The sequence below is a fragment of the Antechinus flavipes genome, chromosome 2, assembly GCF_016432865.1.
Source record: "Antechinus flavipes isolate AdamAnt ecotype Samford, QLD, Australia chromosome 2, AdamAnt_v2, whole genome shotgun sequence".
In the NCBI taxonomy this organism is placed as follows: domain Eukaryota; kingdom Metazoa; phylum Chordata; class Mammalia; order Dasyuromorphia; family Dasyuridae; genus Antechinus; species Antechinus flavipes.
In genome coordinates this window covers 466,258,535-466,285,281 of record NC_067399.1, presented here as the reverse complement: position 1 = coordinate 466,285,281, position 26,747 = coordinate 466,258,535, and the positions used below count along the sequence as shown (strand labels likewise).

General features: G+C 33.9%; 1 protein-coding gene across 5 annotated transcripts in view; it reads left to right on the top strand.

The window, feature by feature from the left end:
* The window catches only part of DENND1A (DENN domain containing 1A), a 687,683-nt gene that overhangs the window by 25,303 nt on the left and 635,633 nt on the right, over nucleotides 1-26,747 (top strand). For all 5 annotated transcript variants that reach the window (XM_051979612.1, XM_051979615.1, XM_051979613.1 and 2 more), the window contains exon 2: nucleotides 2,270-2,340. In XM_051979612.1, the coding sequence (XP_051835572.1) occupies nucleotides 2,270-2,340 (71 nt within the window). The remainder of the gene's footprint in view (nucleotides 1-2,269; nucleotides 2,341-26,747) is intronic.

The following is a 26,747-nucleotide window of genomic DNA, read 5'->3' as shown; positions in this document are numbered from 1 at the left end:
TAAATAAACTTTTTCAAATGCATTCTTGGCTCTTTCCATTTTCTTAGCTTCTTTTTCCAATACTCAAACCTAACTTTGAAGTGCATTTTGAAATTGTTCCCTTTTCTTCACTCACATAGCTGCTATCCATTATTCAAGCCCTCTTTACTCTTACTTAGACCCTTTCAGTAATCTTGCAATTGGTGTCTTTGCTTTAATTCTATCTAATTAATCTTCCAAAGAACTGACAAGTTATTCACCTATATAGCATGATAAGGTTATAGTCTCTCCTTCATCCTTCCAGCTCCCCAATTTTATATGGATCCCTATTGCCTCTAAGATAACATACAATCTCCTCAGCTTGACTTTCTATAATAGCCTTCCATAATCCCACTCTCAACAATCTTTCTTGTCTCATTTTATATTGCTCCCCTTGATCACTTTCCATGGATTTAACAGTCATTTCTATTCTGATGAATCCCAGATCTATATATGTTCAGGCTTAGTGCCTCTTTCCTAAATTATAGTCTTGCATTACCAGCTGCATCTTGAATATTTCCAAGTAAATGTCTCAGGGCATATTCATTTCAACATATTCAAAACCTTGTCCCTCAAATCCATCCCTCTTCCAGACTTTTTAAATCTATGACGGTACTACCATCCTTCTAGTTACTGAGGTTTTCAACTCCATTATCTCAGCCTCCTCACTATATATCCAGTCAGTTGCCAAACTTTGCCATTTTTATCTCTATAATCACTGGCATCTGTCCCTTTCTCCCTACTCACTATTTTGGTTGAAGGCTTTAATGGCTCTCAACCTGGCTCCTTAAACTATCCTTCTAACTGGCTTCCCTGCCTACAGTTTCTCTCCACTTAAGACTATCCAACATACAGTTCCCAAAGCAATTTTCCTGAAGTATAAGTCGGGTTATCTCATGAATACTCACTCCACTCTAATGGCTTCCTGTTACCTTTATGATAAGGACTAAACCTGTTATTTCATTGTCATTGGAGACTATTATCTGAGGAAAAGCCAATATCAATGCAGTTAGTGCCTCTGTATCCTATAGTCTTAGGATAGAAGCCTATTGGTCACAAGTCTCTCCTGAGATTAAATGATGTGCCTAGGATATCTCAGCCAGTATGTATTTCTGATACAGGATCTGAACTCAGGTCTTCCTGACTCTGAGGCTAGCTTTATCCATTAGGCCATGAGACTTTTAGGATCAAATAGAAGTTTTTCTGTTTAGCATTAAGACCCTTTATAATCTAGTTCCAACTGATCTTACATATTTCTCCCTCTTAAACAAATTGGCATTCTTAGTGTTTCTCATACATTGTGCTTTTGTATTAGTCATCCCCTTCTCATCTCTTATTCTTAGAAATTTTTGTTTCCTTCAAAGCTTAGCTCAAGCATTATCTTCTATAAGAAATCTTAATCTGGGAGTGCTTTCTCAAAATTATCTTGGACCTCTTTTTTTAATTTTATTTTTACTTTTTTATTAATTGAATTAAATAGAAATAAGAAAAAAATAGAATAGAAAAAAGAAAGGCAAAAAAGAAAAACAGAATAAAACAAAACATTGTCATGTTTCCAGCAAAACATCAGGGAGGATTCAAAATATATAATAAACAAGAAAGCATATATAATAATAAAAGAAAGCATATTCATGAGTGTAATATCTGGACCAGCTCTCTGGAAAATCTCTGGATGAGCCTTGGTCTTAGATGAAGGAGGGATGAAAGCAGAAGAGCTACTAGGAGGATCTCTTTCTTGTCTCCATCTTCTGTGTCTCCTATGTGTCTGAGTTCTCGTCTCTCTGTCCTCTGTGTCTATGTCTGAGTCTGAATCTGAGATTGAGTCCTTTCAGTCCTTAAATACCTCAGTCTGATTACATCATTACATCACACTAAGTACATGCCAACGAGAGTGATTATCTCTTCATATAATACTAGAGTGATTACATCATTGTATCACACTAAGTATATGTGAACTAGAGAACCATCATCTCATCAATCACACTGAGTAAACACCTTGCTGTAAGTATCCTTACTTCAAGTATACCTTTCCCAGAGTTCCCTCACTATCTGCTGAATCTTGGACCTCTTTTGCTGTCTTTCATGGTTAGACTAAATGCTCGAGGGCAAAAGTTTCACTTTTTTCTACCTTGTGATTGAGTTGATTCTGATTGAGTTTTCACTAAGATCTATATAAAACTTCAAGAATTGTTTCTATTGTATTCTGCAGTGTAGTACAAATGTTAATAACTTTTATGTTATTTTATTGTAGGCAAAATCCAGAGACTACATTTGAAGTGTATGTTGAAGTGACCTCACCTGGGACTAGAGGCCCTCTTTCAGGTATTTGTATGTTTTGTTAAGATGGGGTCTGATCTGTTTGCTTTAACATATAAGGTACATGTATAAATAAGAGAATTTTTTTTTTTTTAAGAAGTATCTATTTGTTTTAAGACTAACTCAGGTCTGTTTTTAATCCACATTACTAGAAAAAATCACAATACATATTTTATACATTTAAAATCATGTGCTGCAATATATAATCTTGTTTCAGTTATGCCAGGTAGGTCATAATTTGAATCTTACATTGGAATATAAGAGTCAGTTGTTAAGTGTGAAGGAATATTATCATCAGGAAAACATAGATCATGATTTTCCTTGTAAAATTCTCTTTTTGTGTTCCTCTATAATCAACTTGAAAGCGACCCTTGATTTCTGAACCATGTTAGTTTGTTGTGGACATGTCACCTCCTATCTGTGGACTTCAGTTTTTTATTACCTGTAAAATGGAAGGGTTGGTTGAGGTCACCCCCAACATTCCTTTTAATTCTTAAGATGGTCAGTGTATATGGTGTTATGATAATGGATAGAATGTTAGTCTTGGAGTCAGATGACTTGGGTTCACATTCTTCCTCATCTTTTGTGGACTGTGTGATCATGGACAAGTCATCACAACATTTTATAGTCTCAGTTTCCCTATATGTAAAATGAGAGCTTTTGTATTTGTAGAACCCATCTCATAAGAATTATAAAGAAAGTATCTTTGTTTTTTCCTCTGATATCCTTTTTTTTTTTTTTTTTAAGATTTTTTATTTCAAAACATATATACAGAAAGTTTTCAACATTACCCCTTAAAAGAAAATTCACCGATGATTGATGCCAGTTTCTTTCTTTTTTTTTTTTTTAATTTTTAATTTTTTTAAATTTAAATTTTACTTTATTTAATAATAACTTTGTATTGACAGAATCCATGCCAGGATAATTTTTTTACAACATTATCCCTTGCACTCGCTTATGTTTCGTTCCCTCCCCTCCCCCCCCCCCCCAAGATGGCAAACAGTCCTATATATGTTAAATATGTTGCAGTATATCCTAGATACAATACATATTTGCAGAACCGAACAGTTCTCCCGCTGCACAGGGAGAATTGGATTCAGAAGGTAAAAATAACTCGGGAAGAAAATCAAAAATGCAAATAGTTCACATTCATTTCCCAGTGTTCCTTCTTTGGGTGTAGCTGTTTCTGTCCATCATTTATCCATTGAAACTCAGTTAAGTCTCTTTGTCATAGAAATCCACTTCCATCAGAATACATCCTCATACAATATCGTTGTCGAAGTGTATAATGATCTCCTGGTTCTGCTCATCTCACTTAGCATCAGTCCATGTAGGTCTCTCCAAGCCTCTCTGTATTCATCCTGCTGGTCATTCCTTACAGAGCAATAATATTCCATAACATTCATATACCACAATTTACCCAGCCATTCTCCAATTGATGGGCATCCATTCATTTTCCAGTTTCTAGCCACTACAAACAGGGCTGCTACAAACATTTTGGCGCATACAGGTCCCTTTCCCTTCTTTAGTATTTCTTTGGGATATAAGCCCAATAGAAACACTGCTGGATCAAAGGGTATGCACAGTTTGATAACTTTTTGGGCATAATTCCAGATTGCTCTCCAGAATGGCTGGATTCGTTCACAACTCCACCAACAATGCATCAGTGTCCCCGTTTTCCCGCATCCCCTCCAACATTCATCATTATTTTTTCCTGTCATCTTAGCCAATCTGACAGGTGTGTAGTGATATCTCAGAGTTGTCTTAATTTGCATTTTTCTGATCAATAATGATTTGGAACACTCTTTCATGTGAGTGGTAATAGTTTCAATTTCTTCATCTGAAAATTGTCTGTTCATATCCTTTGACCATTTATTAATTGGAGAATGGCTTAATTTTTTATAAATTTGAGTCAGTTCTCTATATATTTTGGAAATGAGGCCTTTATCAGAACCTTTAATTGTAAAGATGTTTTCCCATTTTGTTGCTTCCCTACTAATCTTGTTTGCATTCGTTCTGTTTGTACAAAGGCTTTTTAATTTGATATAATCAAAATTTTCTATTTTGTGATCGATAATGGTCTCTAGTGATTGATGCCAGTTTCAATGCACATGTGATGAAAAGAGCCATTTATACCCAGAGAGAGGACTATGGGAACTGAATGTGAACCATAACATAGCATTCTCACTCTTTTTGTTGTTGTTCGCTTGCATTTTGTTTTTTACTCATTTACTTTATTTTTTTGATCTGGTTTTTCTCGTACAGCAAGAGAATTGTATAAATATGTTTATACATATTGGATTTAACATATATTTTAACATGTTTAACATATACTGGATTGCCTTCCATCCAAGGGAGAGGGTGAAGGGGAGGAGGAGAAAATCTGAAACACAAGGCTATGCAAGGGTCAGTGCTGTCAAATTGTCCATGCATAATTTTTTTTTAATAGCTTTTTATTTACAAGATATATGCCTGGGTAATTTTTCAGCATTGGCAGTTGCAAAACCTTTTGTTCCAGTTTTTCCCCTCCTTCCTCCCACTCCCTCCCCCAGATGGCAGGTAGACCAATACACGTTAAATATGTTAAAGTATATGTTAAATACAATATATGTATACATGTCTATAGTTATTTTCATGCAAATGTTTTGAAAATAAAAAAAATTATTAAAAAAAGTTCACCCTTGCAAAAACTGTGTTCAAATTTTTTTCTCCCTTCCTTTTCCCCATCCCTTTCCCTAGATGACAAGTAATCCAATATGTTAACATGTGCATATTTCCACAATTATTATGCTGTAGAAAAATCAGATCAAAAAGGAAAATAAATGAGAAAGAAAACAAAATGCAAGCAAACAATAACAAAAAAAGTGAAAATACTATGTTGTGATCCATACTCAGTCCCCACAGTCTCTCTCTGGGTACAGATAACTCTCTCTAGCACATCATTGGAACTGGCCTGAATCACCTTGCTATTGAAAATAGTCACTTCTATTAGAGTGGATCATCATATAATCTTTTTGTTTCTGTGTACAGTGTTCTTTTGGTTCTACTCATCACTTAGCATCAGTTCATGTAAGTTTCTCTAGGCTTTTCTGAACTCATCCTGCTGATCATTTCATATACCATAACTTTTTTTTTAGTTAAAGTTTTTTTATTTTTCAAAACATTTGCATGGACAATTCTTCAACATTAGCCCTTGCAAAACCCTGCATTCCAATCCACCCCTCTTTCCCCAGTGCCCTTCCCTAAATGGCGAGTAGGCTAATATATGTTAAACATGGTACAAATATATGTTAAATCTCATATATGCATATACTATACCTTATTCAGCCATTCTTCAACTGATGGGCATCCACTCTGTTTCCAGTTCCTTGCCACTGCAAAAAGAGTTGCTATAAATATTTTTGCACATGTGGGTCCTTTTCCCTTTTTTATCATCTCTTTGGAATACAGACCCAGTCGAGACACTGATGGATCAGAGGGTATGCACAGTTTGATAGTCCTTTGGGCATAATTCCAAGTTACTCTTCAGAATGGTTGGATCAGTTCACAGCTCCACCAACAATGTATTAGTGTCCCAGTTTTCCCACATTCATCTTTATCTTTTCCTGTCTTCTTAGCCAATCTGGGAAGTTTGTAGTAGTACTTCAGAGTTGTCTTAATTTGCATTTTTCTTTTGACTAGAAATGGTTTTAATTTCTTCATCTGAACATTGTTCATATACTTTGAACATTTATCAAGTAAAGAAAATGTCTTACAAAATTGAGTTACTGTTAATACTGTATGCCCTAACATTTGATTTCCTAAGGCCTCTTTTACCTTAAAATTCTCTCATGCTATGACCTCTTAGCCCACCATCTTATTCTTTTAAAAATAAAAGTTTATTTTTTTAATTGTGATTTGGATGTGACCTTTTAGAAAAGAAACATAAGAAGTGATACATGTAGAAAACTATAAACAGGTTCAATTTATTTACTTTCATTTAGTTGCTCATCTTTTTTTTTTTTTTTTTTTCATCCCCTGTGGCAATTGGGGGTAAGTGACTTGCCCTGGGTCATGCAGCTAAGAAGTGTTAAATGTCTTGAGTACAAATTTGAACTCAGGTTCTCCTGATTTCAGAGCTGGTGCTTTTATCTACTGCAACAACTAGCTGCCCCTAGTTGCTCATCTTTTTGAATGTCTTGGGTGAGCAGTCATAAATATTCAGTCTAACTTCCTTTGTGACTAATAATTATCTTAGCAAGAAAGAGAGTATTAAGAAGGAAAGAATTAGCAAATGTGGAAATGAAATAACAGAATAAACACACTGCAACATATTATTAACAATTTACATGAGGGGAGTAAAATAAAAGGCACCATCTAGGACATGGTATCACTAGAAGGAGGTGGGCTGATTCTGTATTAAGAGTCGGGGACAACAGGTGGACAGCCTGAGGGCTGTACTGGCCTCCATGAAATATAAAGTAATCAGAAGAAGTCCTTCAGTAAATTGGGGTGGATACTCCAAGGAGAATTTAACAGAAAGAGATGGATCAGAATTACATTGAGTGAGAGGATATGAAAGGGAACTTTTGCATTGATGAGATTATAGATTTATTGAAATATGGAATTAATTATCTTAGGAAAAAATCACCATTACTATATAAAAGTGACAGTGGATGTCCGTACCCAAGAAATCAGTTTATATTCTAGCCCATTGGTTCTCCATCTGTGGCAGAAATTTTCACTTTATGTCATTAAAAAATAATAACATTTCACTTCTCTGTTAGTTTTAGAAAGTATGTCTAAGCTTTTATGAGTGAGTTTGAGTGTCTTTTCTTTTTACAGATAAAAGTAAATCATTCATTCATACTTGTTGAATACTTACTACATTCAACTAACTGTATAAAATGACAGGGTACATAATCTACTTTAGACCTCTAGGAGGTTATCTAGAAATGAATGCACAGAGAAGAGATCTTAGATCATGTGATGTTATTGTTGGAACAGCCCTTAAAATCATCTAGTCTGATTCTTTTAATTTTATTGAAAAGGAAACAGATCTGGAGAAGTTAACTGATTTAACTAAAGTTGCACGATTGAATTACTAACAGGGACAGCATTATAAAACTTAACCAAACTGAATCACCTGGGTTAGAAAATTCTGAATTGCGATTGGACTGAAGCCAATTGGGAGTCTTTGCTAAATCCACTGCTAATATGATAAGCCTGGGGGAGTTAAGGGTCACCAAGCCGCCTAAAGAAGGATGAACTGCCTCAGACTGGGAAAAATGGAGCAGGTTAAAAAGCTGCTATGCCAATTGGTACTGGCATTAGACCTTTGAGAAGTCCACATTCATCTTGAGCAAAGTAGGGAGATCCAAACTTCAAAAAAAAAAAAAAAAAAACAAATCCAATCGAATGACAACAGTGCAGTAATAACAACTGTTAATTTATATTGCACGTATTTTCAAAGCACTTTTTATAGGATCCTAGATGTAAGACTGGAAGGAATGTCAGAGTCCATCTTATTTAGCCTTTCATTTTACAACTGAAGAAACTGAGGCACAGGGAGATTTCAAGTCTGAATCATCTGATAGAGTCAGTGGTACCCAAGGTGTTTGACTCTAGAGCCAATGATTGTTCTGTGAAGTAGGTAGTGCAAATATTATTATTTTCATTTTACATAAGAAAATTGAAATTAAGAAAAATTAAGTGATTGTACCAAAGTCACATAGTGAGGGTAAAAACATATCTTGTATCTCTGTGTTCTGATTCCAAAAATTTCTCTCAAAACTTCAAGCTGCTCCTTTAAATAAAAATACCCTCCTGCAGGAAATATTGGGGGAGAGGGGAGGAATTTAAGCATAAAGAGAAAGAGCATTGTGTCCTAAATTGTGTCCACTTTTTTAAATAATCAAGAAGAATATTCCACCAAAACTAAATATACTTGGCCCACCTGTCCATTTAATCTTTAAATGTTGTACAGAGGAAGAGCAAGAGCAAAGAGTCTGTGTTTCAGGAATACAGTTTAACTTTAGACAAAAAATAAGTTAGATATTCTAAGCCTTTCACCTCTGAGATATACTTTTAGCCAGTGTCAGTGTTCTTACTTTCTTTCCCTTATCCCTGCTATCTTTTCTCCTTCCCTGCTTTCCCCCCTTGTTCCTTTCTCATTTTTTCTTACAGTCTCTCTCTCCCCTCTCTCCAATTGATGCTCTTCCTCACTTTCTTTCCCCTTTTCCCTTTCTTTTCTGTAGCCTTCCCCTTTTTCTTTCTTTTCTTTTTGCTATCATCTACATATATGCACTTTGGAGACTACTGATTTTTCTTTACATGACTTCATAAGTCTTTACATTTCCTTGAGTGCTCATAATTGTTATTTTTATGACACCATAGTAATCAGTTACATCAACATACTGTAATTTATTCAGCTATGCTCCAGTTCTTAGAAGTTGTTTTTAGTTCTGTTTCTCTCCCCGCAATTGTGGGGTTTCATATATAGGTAGATCCTATTTACTTTTTAAGGATGTTTTGGGGATGAAACCCTAATAATGGATTTGTTTGGTTGAGAACTATGTTTGATTTTTTTTTTTTTTTGGAGAGGCAGTTGGAGTTAAGTGATTTGCCTACAGTCACACAACTATTAAGTGTTAAGTGTCTGAGATAGGATTTGAATTTAGGGCCTTCTGACTTCAGGGCTGACAACAGCAGCCACTGTTTCATCTAGCTGCCCCTGTAATTGATTTTGTGCTATATTACTATTGCTCATATTGCTGTGTTTATTGTTTATAAATATTTCTTTGTATCAGACTGGTGTTCTACTAACAACATAAAAGTACTAATTCTCCTAAGCCCTGAAAATATTGGATTTTTTATATTTTTGCTGTTTTTGTCATTCTAGCTGCCCAGATATTTTAAAGGACTTTTGGCCATTGTTAAAGAACATGAGCTATTACTTAAATATTTAATCTTGTTGGCTGCTATAAATTCAACTGTCCTAATTTTGTATAAATTGTCTGTGGTAGATTTGTCCCTCTTTGATGTTCTATGATCCCTTATCACTGTCATTTAAGAAAATTGCAAAGAATCTACTGTATGAATTGTCTTTGTTTCTTGTGTCTGAACTGTTTTTTGGTGCCAAATTCTCTGAACGAACTTAACCATAAACATTACATTGTACAGTACTAGTGTCTGGGTATAATCTTCCCTTTGAAGTTTGTTTGCATCCCCCTGGAGGGATTAATTCCCTGCTGTGGGAAGGTGGGTTAAAAAGCATTGAAACTACTTTGCAGTTTTTTAATTGGAGGATTTAGTATACATTTTGTTCTATAAACCAAGTGCATTTATAGGGTGCTTATTCCTTAGTCCTTTGCATGTATAATAATATATTTTTACTGTTAGAAAATAATTTTGAAACTTTAAAAAAATTACTTAAAAAACTGACAGATTGTTCCATAAATATGATGCACAGTAATAATCTCTTATATATATATATATTTGAAACTTTCAAAATTCCTAATATAAATTAACTTATTTTAATTCAACAAATATATGTTAAGCAACTACTATATTCATAGTCCTGCCTGTGCTGGTGATAGAGATGAAAAACAACCATCCCTGACCTCTGGGAGTTTACAGCCTAATGGGGGAGTTATGACATGTATGATACAAAGGAAAATGTGATCTGAACCACAAAGATTTGACAAGAAAGCATTAGAAAATTGGAGGAGTGGTAGCTCTCTCTTGATCTTTCAAAAAATCTTATTTTACCTTTTAAGGTACATCTAAAATGTCACCATCTTTTCCCATCCCAGTAGAATTGCAGCACTATGTATCTTTCCTAGCTCCTTCCCAAATTCTGCTTTATTTTGTAGTAATTATTATACAGGCCAACTATGCATAAGGTTACTTAGACAAATGATGCTTCAAAATGATATATTTAAGGCATCCTCAACCAGACATTTAAAGTCTTCTGCAATTTCATTGGTGAAAATAATAGCTTTTGTCTATCGCCTATCTTCCAGTTTTTTGTGGCTCCAATTAGTGATGTTTGCTTATATTTGCCTTATCTTTTCTACTAGATTGTTAGGTAAAATTTCTAAAATTTCTAAATTAAAAATTTCTAAAATTAGCTAAAAATTTCTACTAGATTGTTACCCAAATATTTATCTCTTTTGCCCTTGGTTTTCAGTAAAACCTTTCAGTATTCATAGAAAATATGAAAAAAAAATTCTAGAGTTTACCATGCTTATGTGCATAAAAATTAAAATAGAGATCTATTTTTTTTCCATAGAGAAAACTGTATTTAGTATAACATTTTTTAGCCCCATAAAGTTAATATAAATTTTTTCACTAACATTACTAACCTTAGATATTTCAATAGGATAATGTAGTTAATAAGCATTTCCCATATCCCATTGGGGGTATGTCTTTATACCCTTTATGTAGTGAAAAGAGCATTTACTATATTTGGAATCGAAAGATTTTCATTTAGTACACATTCTTATTTTTTACTAACTTGTGACACTGGACAAATTGCTTAATTTCTCTGATGCTCAAGTTCCTCATCTTTGCAAAAGGGAATATCTGTACTACCTATTCACAAGTTAATTGTAAAGAAAGTCCTCTGCAAATCTTAAAGCTCCATAGTAGGAAAAGTTGTTCTTATATGGATGCCTCTGAGCCTTAATAGGGATCTTTGAAACATTTCCCGTTGTTCTTTAGGTAAAGAATCTCTTTCCCCCCATTCCCAATCCCACCCATAAGGATCTACTTCCTATTGAAAGACTTTAGAAAAAATTATATTATAAAAGTAGTATTTGCCTCTTAAAAATTCTAAGTATACTTGTGTATTTTCCTCTCAATTCTCTTTGAAACAAATCCAATAATTATTTATGAAGTGACTACTGGATATTACTCAGTCAAGCTCTATTCAGGGTATTAGGGAAGATACAAACAGAAGACTTCTGCCCTCCTGGAACTTCAGGACAATAATGGTGTCAGTTAATTGTATTTGGGAAACCCGCTGGATGGGATAAATCTTTTATTTACCTTTAACAAATAATTAAGCACCTCACTTTAGTCTCTGTTTTGTTAATTTTACAAATGAGTATTCACATTCTTGCCCAAACTACTTTTAGATTGAGAATGATTCTTTTCTATGCTTTTGTTTAGGAGAGGTTGGCTAGGGAAAGACTGATATTTTGGGAATTGTGCTGGAAATAGAGATGAGACCTGGATTTGAATTTTGTCTCTGATACTAGCTGTGTATCCCTGAACATTTACATAAAGTATCTGAGTGTTACATTCTTCAACTGTAAAATATGAATAATACAAATTCCTGTTTAACTATGACATATATTGTTTCTCTCACAGACACTGTGGTTTCTGTGCCTTCAAGAAAACAGGATTCCCTCTCCTCCCCCATCCTGCCATTTAATGGTATTTTATTTTTTCTAATTACATGCAAATAGGGTTTTCAACATTCATTTTCATTAGATTTTGGGTTCTAAATTTTTCTTCCTCCCTTCTTTCTTCCCCTTTCCTCAAGAGAGGAAGCAATCTGAAACAGTTTATATATGTACAATCATGTTTTTTTTTCTTTTCTTTTCTTTTCTTTTTTTTAAATAACTTTTTATTGATAAAACCCAGGTCAGAGTAATTTTTTACAGCATTATCCCTTGCACTCACTTCTGTTCCGATTTTCCCCCTCCTTCCCTCCACTCCCTCCCCGAGATGGCAAGCAGTCCTTTACATGTTGAATAGGTTATGTACAATCATATTAAACATATTTCCACATTAGTCATGTTGTGAAAGAAAAAAGTAGAAAACAAAAGAAAAGTGAAGATAATGTACTTTGATCTTCATTTAGAATCAATAAATTCTTTATCTGAATGTGGATAGCATTTTCTATCATGAGTCTTTTGGAATTGTCTTGGATTAATATATTGCTGGAAAGAACTAAGTCAGTCAGTTGATCACACAATGTTGCTATTACTGTGTATAGTATTTTTCTTGGTTCTCACTTTATTCAGTCTTTCTAGATTTTTCTAAAATCTGCCTGCAGATTTGTAACAGCACAGTAGTGTTTCATTACATTTGTGTTTATCCATTTCCCAGTTGATGAGCATTCCCTCAATTTTTAACTCTGCCACCACAAAAAGAGCTGTTATGAAAAAATTTATACATGTAGATCCTGTTCCCTTTTGTATTATCTCTCTGGGATATGGACCTAGTGTTGGATCAAAGGTATGCATAGTTTGTTTTTGTTTTTGTTTTTTTTAGCCCTTGGGCATGTTTCAAATTGCTCTCCAGAATGGTTGGTTCAATTTACAACTCCACCAACAAAGCATTAGTGTTTCACTTTGCCACATCTTCAACATTTATATTTCCTTTTTCTGTCATATTAGCTTATCTAAGTTAGGTGTGATTATGGTACCTCAGAGTTTTAATTTATATTGTCATCTAAAGTGATTGGAGTGCTTTTTCATATGCTAGTAGATAACTTTAATTTCTTCATCTTAAAACTGTCTGGTCATATCTTTTTACCTTTTATCAATTGGAAAATGACTTGTATTCTTATAAATTTGACTTAATTCTCTATGTAGTTAAGAAATGAGGCCTTTATCAGAAATACTTGCTGTAAAAATTGTTTTCCAGATTTCTGCTTTTCTTCTAATCTTGGTTGCATTGGCAAAAACTTTTAAATTTAATGTAATCAAAACTATCCATTTTGCATTTCATAATGTTGTCTGTTTCCTATTTTGTTACAAATTCTTCCCTTCTCATAGATCTGACAGGTAAACTGTTCCTTGTTCTAATTTCCTTATGGTATTATGTTTGTCTAAATCGTATACCATATTGTGCCATATGGTGTGAGAAAATGGTCAGTGCCTAGTTTCTCCCATACCATTTTATAGTTTTCCTAGTAGTTTTTGTCAGATAATGTATTGTCTTAGAAGCTGGAGCTTTTGGGTTTATCAAATAGTTTACTCTTTGTAATGACATTTATTACTGTGTCTTGTGTAACTAACCTATTCTGCTGATCCACCATTCTTTTTCTTAGTGCCAAATAGTTTTGATGATTGCTGCTTTATAATATAATTTTAGATTTGGTATGGTTAGTTTATTTTTTTCTTTTGCATTGTTTTCATTATTTCCTTTGATATTCTTGACCTTTTGTTCTTCCAGATGAATTTTGTCATTATTTTTTCTATTTCCATTAATAATTTTTTGGTAATTTTATTGTTATGACACTGGATAAGTAAATTAACTTAGGTAGGTATTATATTATCTTGGCCTACCCATGAGCAATTGATATTTTTCCCATTATAATATTTAGATATAACTTTATTTGTGTGAAAAGTATTATATGTTCATGTAGTTCCTAGATTTGTCTTGACTGGGAGACTCCCAAATAGTTTATATTATCTACAGTTATTTTAAATGGAATATTTCTTTTTGTTTTTTGCTGCTGGGCTTTGTTAGTAACATAGAATTTATGTTATATTCTGTAATATTGCTGTAATTGTTAATTATTTCAAGTAGCTTTTAGTTGATTCTTTAGGATTCTTTGATATAATATATCTGCAAAGAGTGATAGTTTTGTTTCCGCATTGCTTATTCTAATTCCTTCAATTTCTTTTTCTTCCTGCTAAAGCTAACATTTTAAATACAATATTAAATAATGGTGCTGATAATGGACATCCTTATTTCACCCCTGATCTTAATGGGAATGCCCTAATATGGTCAGTTTTTGTGTAGATGCCATGTACCTCTGAGAAAAGATATATTACTTCTATTCCCATTCAGTTTTTCTCTAGAGGTCTGTCATTCTAATTCTATTTAGCTTCAATTCCCTCTTAATTTCTTTCTTGTTTATTTTTGTGGTGAGATTTATCTAATTCTGAGAGAGGGAGGTTGATGGCCTCCACCTAATAGAGTTTTCCCTGTTTCTTTCTATAATTCACCTAACTTCTCTAAGAATTTGAATATGATGCCTCTACTTGATGCATATATCTTTAATATTGATATTACTTCATTGTCTATGGAACTTTTTAGTAAGATATAGTTTCTTTCTTTCTTTTAATTAGATCAGTTTTTGCTTTTTCTTTATCTTAGATCAGGAGTGCTATTCTGCTTTTCTTTCTTTTTTTTTTTTTTTTTTTTTTAACTTTAGCTGAAGCATAATCTGTTCCAGCCTTTTACCTTTACTCTTATGTGTGTGTGTCTGCTTCTTGTGGGATTTTGATTTTTAATCCATTCTGCTATTTGCTTTCATTTTATGGGAGAGTTCATCTCATTCATATTCACAGTTATGATTACTAACTGTATTTCTTGCTAATCTATTCCCCACCCCCAATTTGTACTTTTCTGTCTCCCTTTAATCTGTTCCTCTTTACCAGTGCTTTGCTTCTGACACCACCTTTAATCTGCCCTCCCTTATACAAGTCATCCTCCCTTTTCTTTCCCCCTTTCCCTTCTATTCCTGTTTTCCCATGTATCAGCCCTCTTCCCTCCCCCCTTCTCCTTCTGTTTCCCTGTGGAGTAAAAGAGATTTCTGTTGATACTATGTATGTATGTTATTCCTTTTTTGAGCCAAATCTAGTGAGACTAAGTTTCAAACAATTCTGTCCCCTCCTTTCTTTCCCTTTTTCCTTACTAATGGGTAATCTTGCACTTCCTTATGTGTTGTAATATAGTTTCTTATTCTGCCTCCTCCTTTCCTCTTTTCCCAGTATAATCTTTATTTTACTTTTAATTTTTTTATACCATCACATCATTGACACTCTCTGTCTATGTATAATCCTTCTAATGGCTTTAGCAGAGCTATAATCTCCCTCTTTTTAAAAAATGCCTTTTATTTTATTTATTTTTTATAGTGTTTTTTAAAATAGTATTTTATTTTTTCAAATAAAGATAGTTTGCAACATTCACCTTTGCAAAATCTTTGTTCTAAATTTTTCTCCCTCTCTCCCCATTTTTCTCTTCCCCAAGATAGCAAATAATTCTATATATGTTAAATATATGCAATTCTTATATTTCCCTATTTATCATGCTGTGTAAGAAAAATTAAATCAAAAGGGAAAAAGCTACAAGAAAGAAAGAAAAACAAGCAAAGAGCAGCAACAACAAAAAAGTGAAAATACTATGCATTAATCCACATTCAGTCTCCTTAGTTTTCTCTTTGGATGTGGATAACACTTTCTGTGGAATACAGTTCTTAAGACTTACAAGTGTCATCTTCTTGTGTAGACATGTAAACAGTTTAATCTCTTCTCCCTGAAAAATAATTCTGTTTTGCTGGGTAATTGATTGTTGTAATTGTAATTCAAGCTCTTTTGCCTTCCCAAATATCATATTCCAAGCCCTTCATCCTTTAATGTGGAGTTTCTTGAGTCCTGTGTAATCCTGACTCTGGCTTCTTGATATTTGAATCATTTCTTTCTGGCTGCTGGGGAGAGCTCAGTTTCTTGACTTTTCTCAGATCTTGATTCTACCCTCAAATCAGAGATTTTGACAGTTGTCATTTTTGAAGGAATCTGTGTAGGGCTGGCCAGTATGAAAGAGAACTAACAGAAGTTTTTTTTTTTTTCCTGAGAAGATTTAGATAGTTAACTGCCATTGGAAAATACATTTGTGAAGGACTTGGAGAGTTAACTGTCATCTCTGAGAGTTTGAGAGTCATCTTAGTGACACTGAGTTATTTGCCTTTAGAGAAACATGGAAGACATTCTGAGGAGAATTCCTGAGTAGAAGTGAGAGACTTTAGCTGCCTTTCTAAGGTGAATTTAACTATTATACTGTGAAGGGAAATAAAGTTAGCTGACATTTGTGAAAGGAATTGAATTGTTAGACTGGCTCAAGTATATTGGAGGAGCTAGTAGTTGTAACCATTGATGAGAGAATTTTAGTCAACATCTTTCTCTTTTTTCGCTCCAAGAGTATTAAGATGACTTGGGTTGTGACTACCTTTACATATGGCATATTGTGTTAATATTTAGCTATGCCTGTATTTTTTATTACTGTTATGGTTAGAATTACAGGTATTTATTTAAGTTTATGAGTTTGGGAGTTAAGACTTAGAAAAGAGAGAAAAGGCACAAGGGAAAAGAGTTCCTTTGGGTCTAAAAACCAGGGTAGGGGTTTAGAGTTAATTAATGAGAGATATTTTTACATTTTAAGTTTTTTAAAATAATTTCCATTCATAACCAATAGATTGCTTTTGAACCCAGTGACAGTTTAATAAGGCATCGAGGAAATAGCATGATAAGGTAAAGATGTGTTTGTTTTTTTGAGATACCGTTCATAATCTGTGTTGCATATACCTCTTATAGAATTATACTACTTGTGGGGTCTTATCCTTAGGATTGCTGTATGTAAGTTTAGCAAAATTTTACTATGCTTGTGCTCTCTACCTCAAAGGGAGATTAAAGGGAAAAGGTTTTGTAATCCTTAAACCTTAATGGAAATATGAGTCCATAGAATCTGAGTATTGGAAGGAACTTGAGAAAACCATTTATTCCAATTCATACCTGAAGGAGAATCCTTTCTTTATTAAAAAATTTTTAAAGTTATTATTTTTCTCAGTTACATATAAACATAGATTTTTAACTTAAAAAAAAAATTGAGTTCCAAATTCTCTCTCTCCTCACTTCTTGAAAAGACAAGCTATTTGATATAGATTATACACGTGTAGTCATGTAAAACATTTCCTTATTATATTGCAAAAAAACAAACAAACCCACATCAAAATCCTTAATAGTATTAAAGTTCAAAAAAAGTAAGCTTCCATCTGCATTTAGACATAGATACCATTTTTCCCTCATGAATTCTTTGGAATTGTCTCAATCATTGTATTGTTGAGAATAGCTGTCATTCACAGTTGATCATACAATATTACTACTGTTAATGATATTTTCTTGGTTCTGCTCATTTCACTTTGCATCTGTTCATGTAAGTGTTTCAAAGTTTTTCTGAAAGCATCCTGCTTATCATTTCTTATAACACAATTGTATTCTACAACTTGTTCAGCTGTTCCTCAATTAATAGGTGTATCCTCAATTTCCAATTCTTTTCCACCACAAAAAGAGCTTCTATACATATTTACACGGGTCCTTTTGAACATATGGTTCTTTTTTCTTTGATCTCTTTTGGGATACAGACCAATTGTACTACTTCTAGGTCAAAGAGTATATACAGTTTTATGGTCCCTTGGCCAAGTTCCAAATTGTTCTCCAAATCTGCTCTCCAGATCCAGGTTAGATCTGTTCCCAATTTCTAAACTTCCTAAAAGATGATATCGTGAAAGTTCTATGTGTAGTTTCCAGCAACTTAGAAAAATACAAAAACGGACACTGGATTTGAAAAGATCAGTTTTTGTCCCATTTCTAAAGAAGGGCCATGTCAAAGAATGTACACTTACTAAAAATTGTACTTATGTGGCACACCAGCAAGATTACATTTAAAATTTTTGCAAGCTAAGTTTCAGCAGTATGTAAATTTAGAATTATCAAAAGAGCAGGCTGGTTTTCAAAGAGGCAGAGGAACTAGAGACCAAATTGCCAGCATTTACTTAGATTATTCAGAAAGCAATAGAATTCCAGAAAAATATTTACTTTTACTTTGTTGACAACACTAAAGCCTTAGATTATGGGGATTATAACAATATGTTAAATCCTCAAAGAGATGGGAGTACCAAATTATGTTTTTTCTCCAAGGACCTTTATGTGGTCCAAGAAGTAATGATTAGAACCGAACATGAAACAACTGATTGATTTAAAATTAGAAAAGGAATATGACAAGGCTATGTATTGTCACCTTAATTATTTAACTTATGCAGATTGCATTGTGCAAAATTTCAGGCTAAATGCATGAAAAACTAGGATTATGTTGCCAGGAGAAAAAAATCAACAGTCTCAGATATGCAAACAGTATTACTCTGATGGTAGAAAGTGAAGAATTAAGAAATCTTTTGATGAATGTAAAAGCTGGCTTGAAGCTTAATAGCAAAAAACTAATATTATTATAACTGGTCCCATCGCTTCCTGGTAAATAGAGTAAATAGAGAAAAAAATGGAAACGATGTCAGATTGTATATTCTTGGGCTTAGAGATCACTGAAGATAACAACTGTTATGAAATTAAAAGACCCTTGCTCTTGGAAGGAATGCTATGGCAAATTACTGAAAAGTAGATGCATCACCATCCTGACAAGTCTGTGTAATCAAAGCTATGGTTTTTCCACTAACATTGTGTAGCTATGAAAGTTGGATTACAAAGAAAGCTGAGTACTGGAAAGAATTGATGCTTTCAAACTGTGATGCTTGGAGGACTTTTGAGAGCCCTTTGCACAACATAGAAATAAAATCAAGTTAATATTTAAAAGAAATTAATCCAGGTTGTTCACTGGAAGGTCAAATACTGATGCTGAAAATTAAATATTTTGTCCACGTAATAAGAAAACAGGACTAATTAGAAAAGAATTTAAATGTTGGTAAAGATTGAAGGCAAAAGGAAATGAGGAAGATAGAGAATGAGATGTGTGATAGTATCATGGAAATAACAAGCATGATCAAATATCCTAAAGATATTCCAACATTCCACATTTATCTTTCTGCCCACAGAAAAAGTTTTATCACTGCCTTTTAAAAAAATAATATTTTAGGAGCAGCTAGTTGGTGTAGTGGATAAAGTACTAGCCCTGGAGTCAGGAAGACCTGAATTCAAATCTGTCCTTAGACATTTAATACTCCCTGGCTGTGCGACCTTAGGCAGGTCACTTAACCCCAGTTGTTTCAGCACAAAAAAACAACAAAACAAACAAAAACTCCCAATATTTTATTTTCCCAAATACATGCAAAGATAGTTTTCAAAATTTACCTTTGCAAAACTTTGTATTCCAAATTTGTCTCCCTCTCTTCCCTGCCTTCTCTTCAAAACAGCAAGTAATCCAATATAGGTTAATATGTGCAGTTCTTCTAATTTTCATATTTGTCATATTTCATATTTGTCATGCTGCACAAGAAAAATCAGATCAAAAGGGAAAACACAAGTAAGGAAAAAACAAACAATAACAAAATGGTGAAAATACCCTGCTTTGTTCCACATTCAGTCTCCATAGTTTTCTCTAGATGTGGATGGCACTATTAGAATTTCCTTGAATCATCTCATTGTTGAAAAGAGCCAAGTCCATCACAGTTGATCATCACATAATCTTGTTAATGTGCACAATGTTCTTTTAGCATTCAGTTAGCATTAGTTCATGTAAGTCTTTCCAGGGTTTTCTGAAATCATCCTGCTCATCAATTCTTATAGAATAATAATATTCCATTAATTCATATGCCATAACTTATTCTTACATTTCTCACCTGATGGGCGTCTTTCAATTTCTAGTTTCTTGCTACTACAGATTTTACCTGAAGTTGGTTTTTTTTTTTTTTTTTTTTTTTTTTTTTTTTTTTTTTAGTAATTGATATTTGTAATTTCTTTCTTTTTTTCCTTGATGCAATTGGGGTTAAGTGATTTGTCCAGGATCACACAGCTAGGAAGTGTTAAGGGTCTGAGACCAGATTTGAAGTCAGGTAGTCCGGACTTCAGGGCTGGTGTTCTACTACTGCACCACCTAACTGCCCCGATATTTGTAATTTCTTATTGCACAGCAAGAATGCGTGACTACAAAATACTCACATAGTAGGTTTTTAGTAATTTTTTATTAAGTAGAAATTTTGTTTTCATTTTTTGCTACCACAGAAGGTGTTGCTATGAATATTTTGGTAGATATTGGGTCTCCCTCCCTGACTTTGACCTCCTTGGCATTTTCACAATTTAAGACAGTTCTGAGTATCTTCAAGTTTTTCATTATTGGATCCATATCTTTTTTTTCCTTCAACTTTTTCTTCAACTCTTACCCAATCATTCCTTTCAGGTTCTACGTTTGAGGGCCAGCTGACCAAGTGTGAATTTATTTCTTCCATTTGGCAGCCTTTCAAAATGCTTGAAGACAGCTATCATGTTCTCCACCTTCTTTTCTAAGACATCTTCTCTTCTAAATATTACCAATTTGTTTTGTAGCTTCTCAAGTGGCCCATTCACTATTCTGGCCCATTATTCTCTGGATGTTCTCCATAAAAATAAAGTACTGAGTATAGTAGTTCACTTTTGGAGTGATCAGCATGTAGAAACATTAGAACTGTCACTTCATTGTAAAGTCTCTCAAGACCACTTTGTATAGTATTTTGGTGCAGGAGGAAAGAGACCTTGGTTCTAGCACTGCCACTGTGGCCAAGTCACTTTATATCTCTGAGTCTGTTTCCTCAGGTATAAAATGGAATAGTTTACTATATAAAAATTTTACTATATAAATTTTACTATATTTACTATATAAAAATATAAATACATTTACTATATAAAATAGTGCTTTAAGTTTGTAAAACATCTTCTTTTTAACAATGTTATGAGGTAGGTAAAATAAGTATTATCAACCTGTTTTTCAAAGAGGAAAACTGAGGCTTTAAGAGGTAAGTAACTTGTCTCAGTATCATACAGTTAGAAAATATTAGAGCCAGGCTTTGATTTCAGGTTTACTGCCTTCAAAGTTCAGAGATAATAATGATATTTTCATGTTTTGCATTTGAAGAAAAGTTGCAATCATTGCAAATTTTAAATGTTATATTTTGAACTTCTTTGAGGGTGACTGTTTATTTAAAAATATTTCTATAAGCCCTACTTGGTTTTGCTTCAATTCTGTGATGTCTTGGCATTTTTGTAACTTCAAGAGGCATTATGGTAATTAGCAAATTCCAGAGTTTAGTTCAAGTAGGGATTATCTCTTCCTTTTCTCCTCCCCCCCCCCCCAAAAAAAAAAGGATACCAGCTTGCTACTAGAGATTTTCAATATTTTTTTCCTTTGATATTCTCTCACTTATGAGATATGGTCCAAGGATTTGGTAGCCTGGTTAACTATAAGTTATTATCCATGAAATACCAGTTTTTCAATAATTAAATTAGAGCAAAACATGCTTAACAGCAAGATGGTCAGGGAAATTATGTTATTATAAACATTAGTTGAAAAAATTGGTGATGTTTAATCTTGAGACTAGAAAACTTGAGGGGAAGAGCATGCTAACTGTCTTCAGAAACCTAAAGAGACTTTGCTTGGTTGTGGAAAGCAGAACTGGAACCAACAATAATAATTTATATCTATCACTTAATGTTTAGAACAGAGGTTTTAAACCTGGAGTCCGTTAGATACTCCACCTCTTCCCTCCCTCCCCCGGTACCCATGGATAGATTTAAGAAGTTCATGAACTTAAATGGGAAAGATAATTACATCTTTATTTTCACTAATGTGTAACTGAAATGTAGTATTTTCTTTAATTTTAATGTAGTCACTTTGCACATTCTGATAAAAGGGTCCATAGGCTTCCCCAGCTTGCTAAAGGAGCCCATGATACCAAAAAAAAAAATTTTTTTTGGATTTAGATTGATTTAGAAAGTGCTTTCATTATTATGACTACAAAGGTAGATGGTAAAAGCATTTTGATTTTCATTTGGTAGATGAGAATTTCAGGCTCACAGAGGTAACAGGACTTATCCAGGGTCATAGTAGTTTAGTAAATATGAATAGCTTAATAGGATTTTGTGCTTGAAGGGGTCCCCTGGTCACCAAATGTCAGAGATGGACAGGACTTTTGAGGTCATTTAGTGCAAATCTTAACAAGAATCCTTTTTTCATCCTTCATACCTGACAACTGGTAATCTACAAGGAATCCTTATATTAATTTTTTTGACAAGCTAAATTCTCCCTTCATCTACATGTACAGAAAATATACTCTAATTGGTATATGCATTTCTAATTCCTAGGATTATACCTTTCTAAAAGATGTATTCTGTTTTTTATCTTGTCTAATTTAAAAGTTTTCTAGGATAGGCACTTGTAAAATATTCACAAGATATTTCTGACCCCTCTTCACAGCTTCAGCTATTATTATTAAGCACAAACACAATGATAATACATCACAGTCCATGAATTCATAGTTTTGAAATCATTACCTTGCATTTGTGAATGTGAATTTTTTTTAGTCCTGACTAATGGTTTTATTAATTTAGAGAATTCCTGGTGTGAAAATTCCACTACCAAATGCAGATACAACTATAATTTATAAATTATAATATTCTTAGAGTGTTGCCTGGGATTCAAATAGTGACTAACTTACGGTTGCACAACTAATATGTATCAGAGGAAGAACTTTTATCTAGTCTTCCTCACTCCAAGGACAGCATTCTCAAATACTACATTATGGAATGTGAATCATAGCAATATGATTTAGTATTTGGATTTTCATTTCTTCCTTTATAAAATGAAGGAAAACACTCTTTTCTGATCAAATGACCCTTCAATTCTCTCCCACATAGCTCGGAAATTTTCTGAACAGTGAAGGCAGCAGCAGTAAGCACTGAAATCTTGCTTCTGAGGTTAAATGCATCTAGTGCATTGGATGTGATGATCTATGACTTGGATCTGAAACTGACTCTGCAAATCACTTTACCTCTCTGACTTACACTTTCCTTACTTTTAAATATCTAAAAATAATGATAATAATAATTCAAACTTATTATTTGTCCTGACTATATCCAGATTTTTCTGCTTGTCCTTTGGCCATCATCTTCCATCTGCTTTTTACCAGAACCTTGTATTTTGCTCCAGGGAAGTTGGGTTCTAATAAGCCATACCTCACCACTATCAACCCTCTTGATACTGAATTGCCTGCAATCCAGCTGTCATCCTTATCTTTTCCTCCACTCCTTTCTCTTTCTAGCTTGCCCTCATGCTTAGTTCTCTTCATTGGAGTATAAGTTCCTGTTTTGCCTAGTGGTATTTGTATCCCCATTGCTTAGGGCAGTACATACTAAGTTCTTAATGAATGCTTTTTCCCCATCTGTCTCTCCTCTATCAATTATTTTTTCTACCTTACCAGTTTCTGTAGAGTGTATCACCATTTTTCCAGTTGAATGTTCATGTTTGCATTTTTGGAGTCATCCTCAAGTTGTCCCTTTCTCTCTACCAGTTGACAAATCTTGTCAATTTTGCTTCCTTAAAGGGAAAATAAAAGAGGGGAAAGGAAAGAAATCATCATTTATATAATACCTACTATGTGCCAGGCAGACACTATGCTAAGTGTTATAAAGATATTTTCTCATTTTATCCTCCCATCACTTGGATCCAGTCCCTTGAATCTTTTCCTATGGCTCTCACTTTAATTCAGGTCCTTTATGGCACTGCTTGCTTGGACTCTTGGAATAATCTTTTAGTTGATGTTTTTTGCTCAAGTTTCTAGTCCCTTTTTAGTCCCCTTTTCACAAAGATGCCAAATTGATATTCCTAAAGCACAGGTCTGACTGTTACTCATCTTTAAGAAACTGTAACAGTGGATAGAACACTAGCCCTGAAGTCAGGAGGACCCGAGTTCAAATCTAGCCTCAGGCTTTAATACTTCCTAGCTATGTGACCCTGGGCAAGTCACTTAACCCCAATTGCCTCAGCAAAAAAACCCCAGAAAACCAAACAAAAGAAAAAACTGTAATGCTTTCTTGTTGCATCTGAAAGCAAATACAAATTCCTTTGGCATTTGAAAAGTCCCTTACAGTCTGACCCCAGCCTATCTTTCCAGACAGATTTCATATTGTTCTCTTTTATATATATTTTAATTTCTAACCAAATTGGTTTACCTGCTGTTACTTGTACCTGACAATCTATCTCCTGTCCTCATATCAGAAATGCATGCCCTCTTCATCTGCCCTTTTTGGAATCCTTGGTACTTTTAACACATTTTTAAGAACTGGAAGGAATCTTACTGGCTATCTGGACCAACACATTCACAAAAAAAATCTCCTCTCTGACAAATATTTCCAATTTCTGCTAGGAAATCTGACGCTTAGGAAGGGGAAACAAGCATTTCTCAAGATAGTCTATTCAGTTTTCTTAATAACTCATTTGTAAACATATGGAGCCTAAATTGGCATCTTTGCAATTGGGACCAAACAGAATAAGTCTAATCCCTCCTCTAAATAACAATTCTTCTGATATTTGTAGACAAATATCATCTCACCCTCTTCTGCCCCCCCACCCTCATTCTCAATTTCTGGCTAAACATTCTCAGTTCCTTAAAACGATCTTTATGTGATATGACCTCAAGGCATTTCACCATCATGGTTGCCATCCTCAGTGGCATAAATGTCAGCACAAATCTTCCCTCCTCTGGGCTGCTTCATCTGATCCTCCAAAGTTTTTAACTACATCTTTCCCCCATTTCTTTATATATATTTTGTATTTGTGTTCATATTAGTATCTCCTCCCCAAGTTCCTCCTAACATATTATGTCTTGATTTTTTTTTTTTAAATTTTGTAACCTTAGAACCTGTTTAGCACAGTGTTTGGCAAATAGTAGGTGCTTTATAAATGCTTGTTGAATGAATGAAGTATTATCATCTGTGTTCTGTTCCTACCAAGTGGAGACAGATCCTTGAATAGTTACTTTCTTTATATAATCCTTTTGATTTACAAAGAGTTTTCCTCCAACAGCTGTTATTCCCTATTAAGTAGATGAGGAAACCATACCTTCCAGTGAATAAATGACTATGTCCATAATTACATACAGCCAGAGGATATATGATATTTTGTATTCTAGTTGGAGGAATAGAGTTCTAGGCAAAAACCCACATTTGGTCATTCTTTTGTAATTTCTGAGTCTTAGGATGTTAGCACTGAAAGGGACCTTCAAGATATTTTCTTTGCTGCAAAATGTGCCAAAAGATATTTCCCCCCAAGGATCTTATCTTTCAGCAGTTTGTGAAGGCAGAATAAATTTTCACTTTATACTCAGGGAAGATGGTAAGTAACGTGATTCTGTTCAACCATAATTTTTTAAAAATTCAAGTTAGAAAAATAAATGTGATAGCAGTAGCAAAGTTGTCAGGGTCTTAGAATTTAACAAGTGTTCAAAGGATTAGTAAAGGAAATGTAGTTTATACCACTGCTTTTATGACAAAGAATTTAAAAGGTTTTACTCTTAAGCCTCACCATGTGTTTCTTCCTTTTCTCCAAAACATACACTAAATTGAAAGAAGAGATTCATCTCTTAGAGGGAAACTATTAACTCTAAGGGAGTTTATCTTTGTTTGAAAGAAAGCAGTACATTTACATTTGAATTGGCTCTGAATGTCGCATCTATCCCTAATCTGGTTCCTACTAGAAGTTGGTAAGTAGTTTAAGTACTTCCTACTTGTATGTGGCTAGTGTAGTACCTTCCCTATTTTCTCTAGAGGGCCTAAATTTTATACCTCAAAATAAGCAAACTGCTGCCCCATTTAACTTAGAAGTTGTTGTGAGGCTCAAATGAAATCATGTGTGAAGGCATTTTGAATAACATAAACTGCTATTCAGTCTAGTAGTGGAAAAAGTACTATTTTGGGAATTTGGGGATTGAGACGGGGAAACTCCTGGCCCCTGCTGTAGTTAATTAATGTGACCTAGTTAATTAATTTCCACTTTCTGGGGCTAGTGTCTTTATTTGTAAAGTGAAAGAATTAATAAACTAGATCATCTCATAAGTTCTGTCCAGCTCTAGGATTTTAAAAGTTTTATTATTTTTCTCTTGCCACAATTACATCTCTTTTTGCAAATGCAAATCAGTGGAAATACCGTTTACTTTTTGTCTCTCTATTCTTTCTGTCTTTCTATTCTTTGGTGTCCAGATGATGTTGTGGATAATATAGGACATCTCTCTGTGTCAATAATTTCCCTATCTTTCAAACCTCAGTTTAAATGCCACTCTTCCCTTTAAAGGGCATGTATAGAGTGTGTGTGTGTGTGTGTGTGTGTGTGTGTGTGTGTGTGTGTGTGTAACTTTTATAGAGCTTCTACTGTGTAGCAGGCATTCTGCTGAATGCCTTATAAATATTATCTCATTTGATCCTCACAATAATCCTGTGAGACAGGTGCTTTTATTTTTATTTTATAGTCAAGGAAATGGAGGCAAAACATTTCGTCATTTGTCCAAGGTCACATAGCTAGTAAGTGTCTGAGATAGGATTTGAATTATAATTTTTCTGATTCCAGGCCCACTCTTCTCTTTATTATGCCACCAAGCTGTCTCTGGAGGTTTATTTTCACCTGAAGTTCTCGTTCTCTCTCTCTCTCTCTTCATTTGATTTTGCCATACTTTGTGATCATCTTTTTCAGTTCAAATTTGAAATTTTCATTTTATGTATCTCTGTGTCTAATTTCCCCTGGAGACTTTCTACTAGCTACTACTAGCTAACATTTATATGATACTTTCTAATTTGCAAAGGCTTTCCATATATTATCTCATTTGATTTCCTGTAAAGTAGGTGATTTCATTATTTTACAGATGAGAATACTGAGGCTGAGGTAGG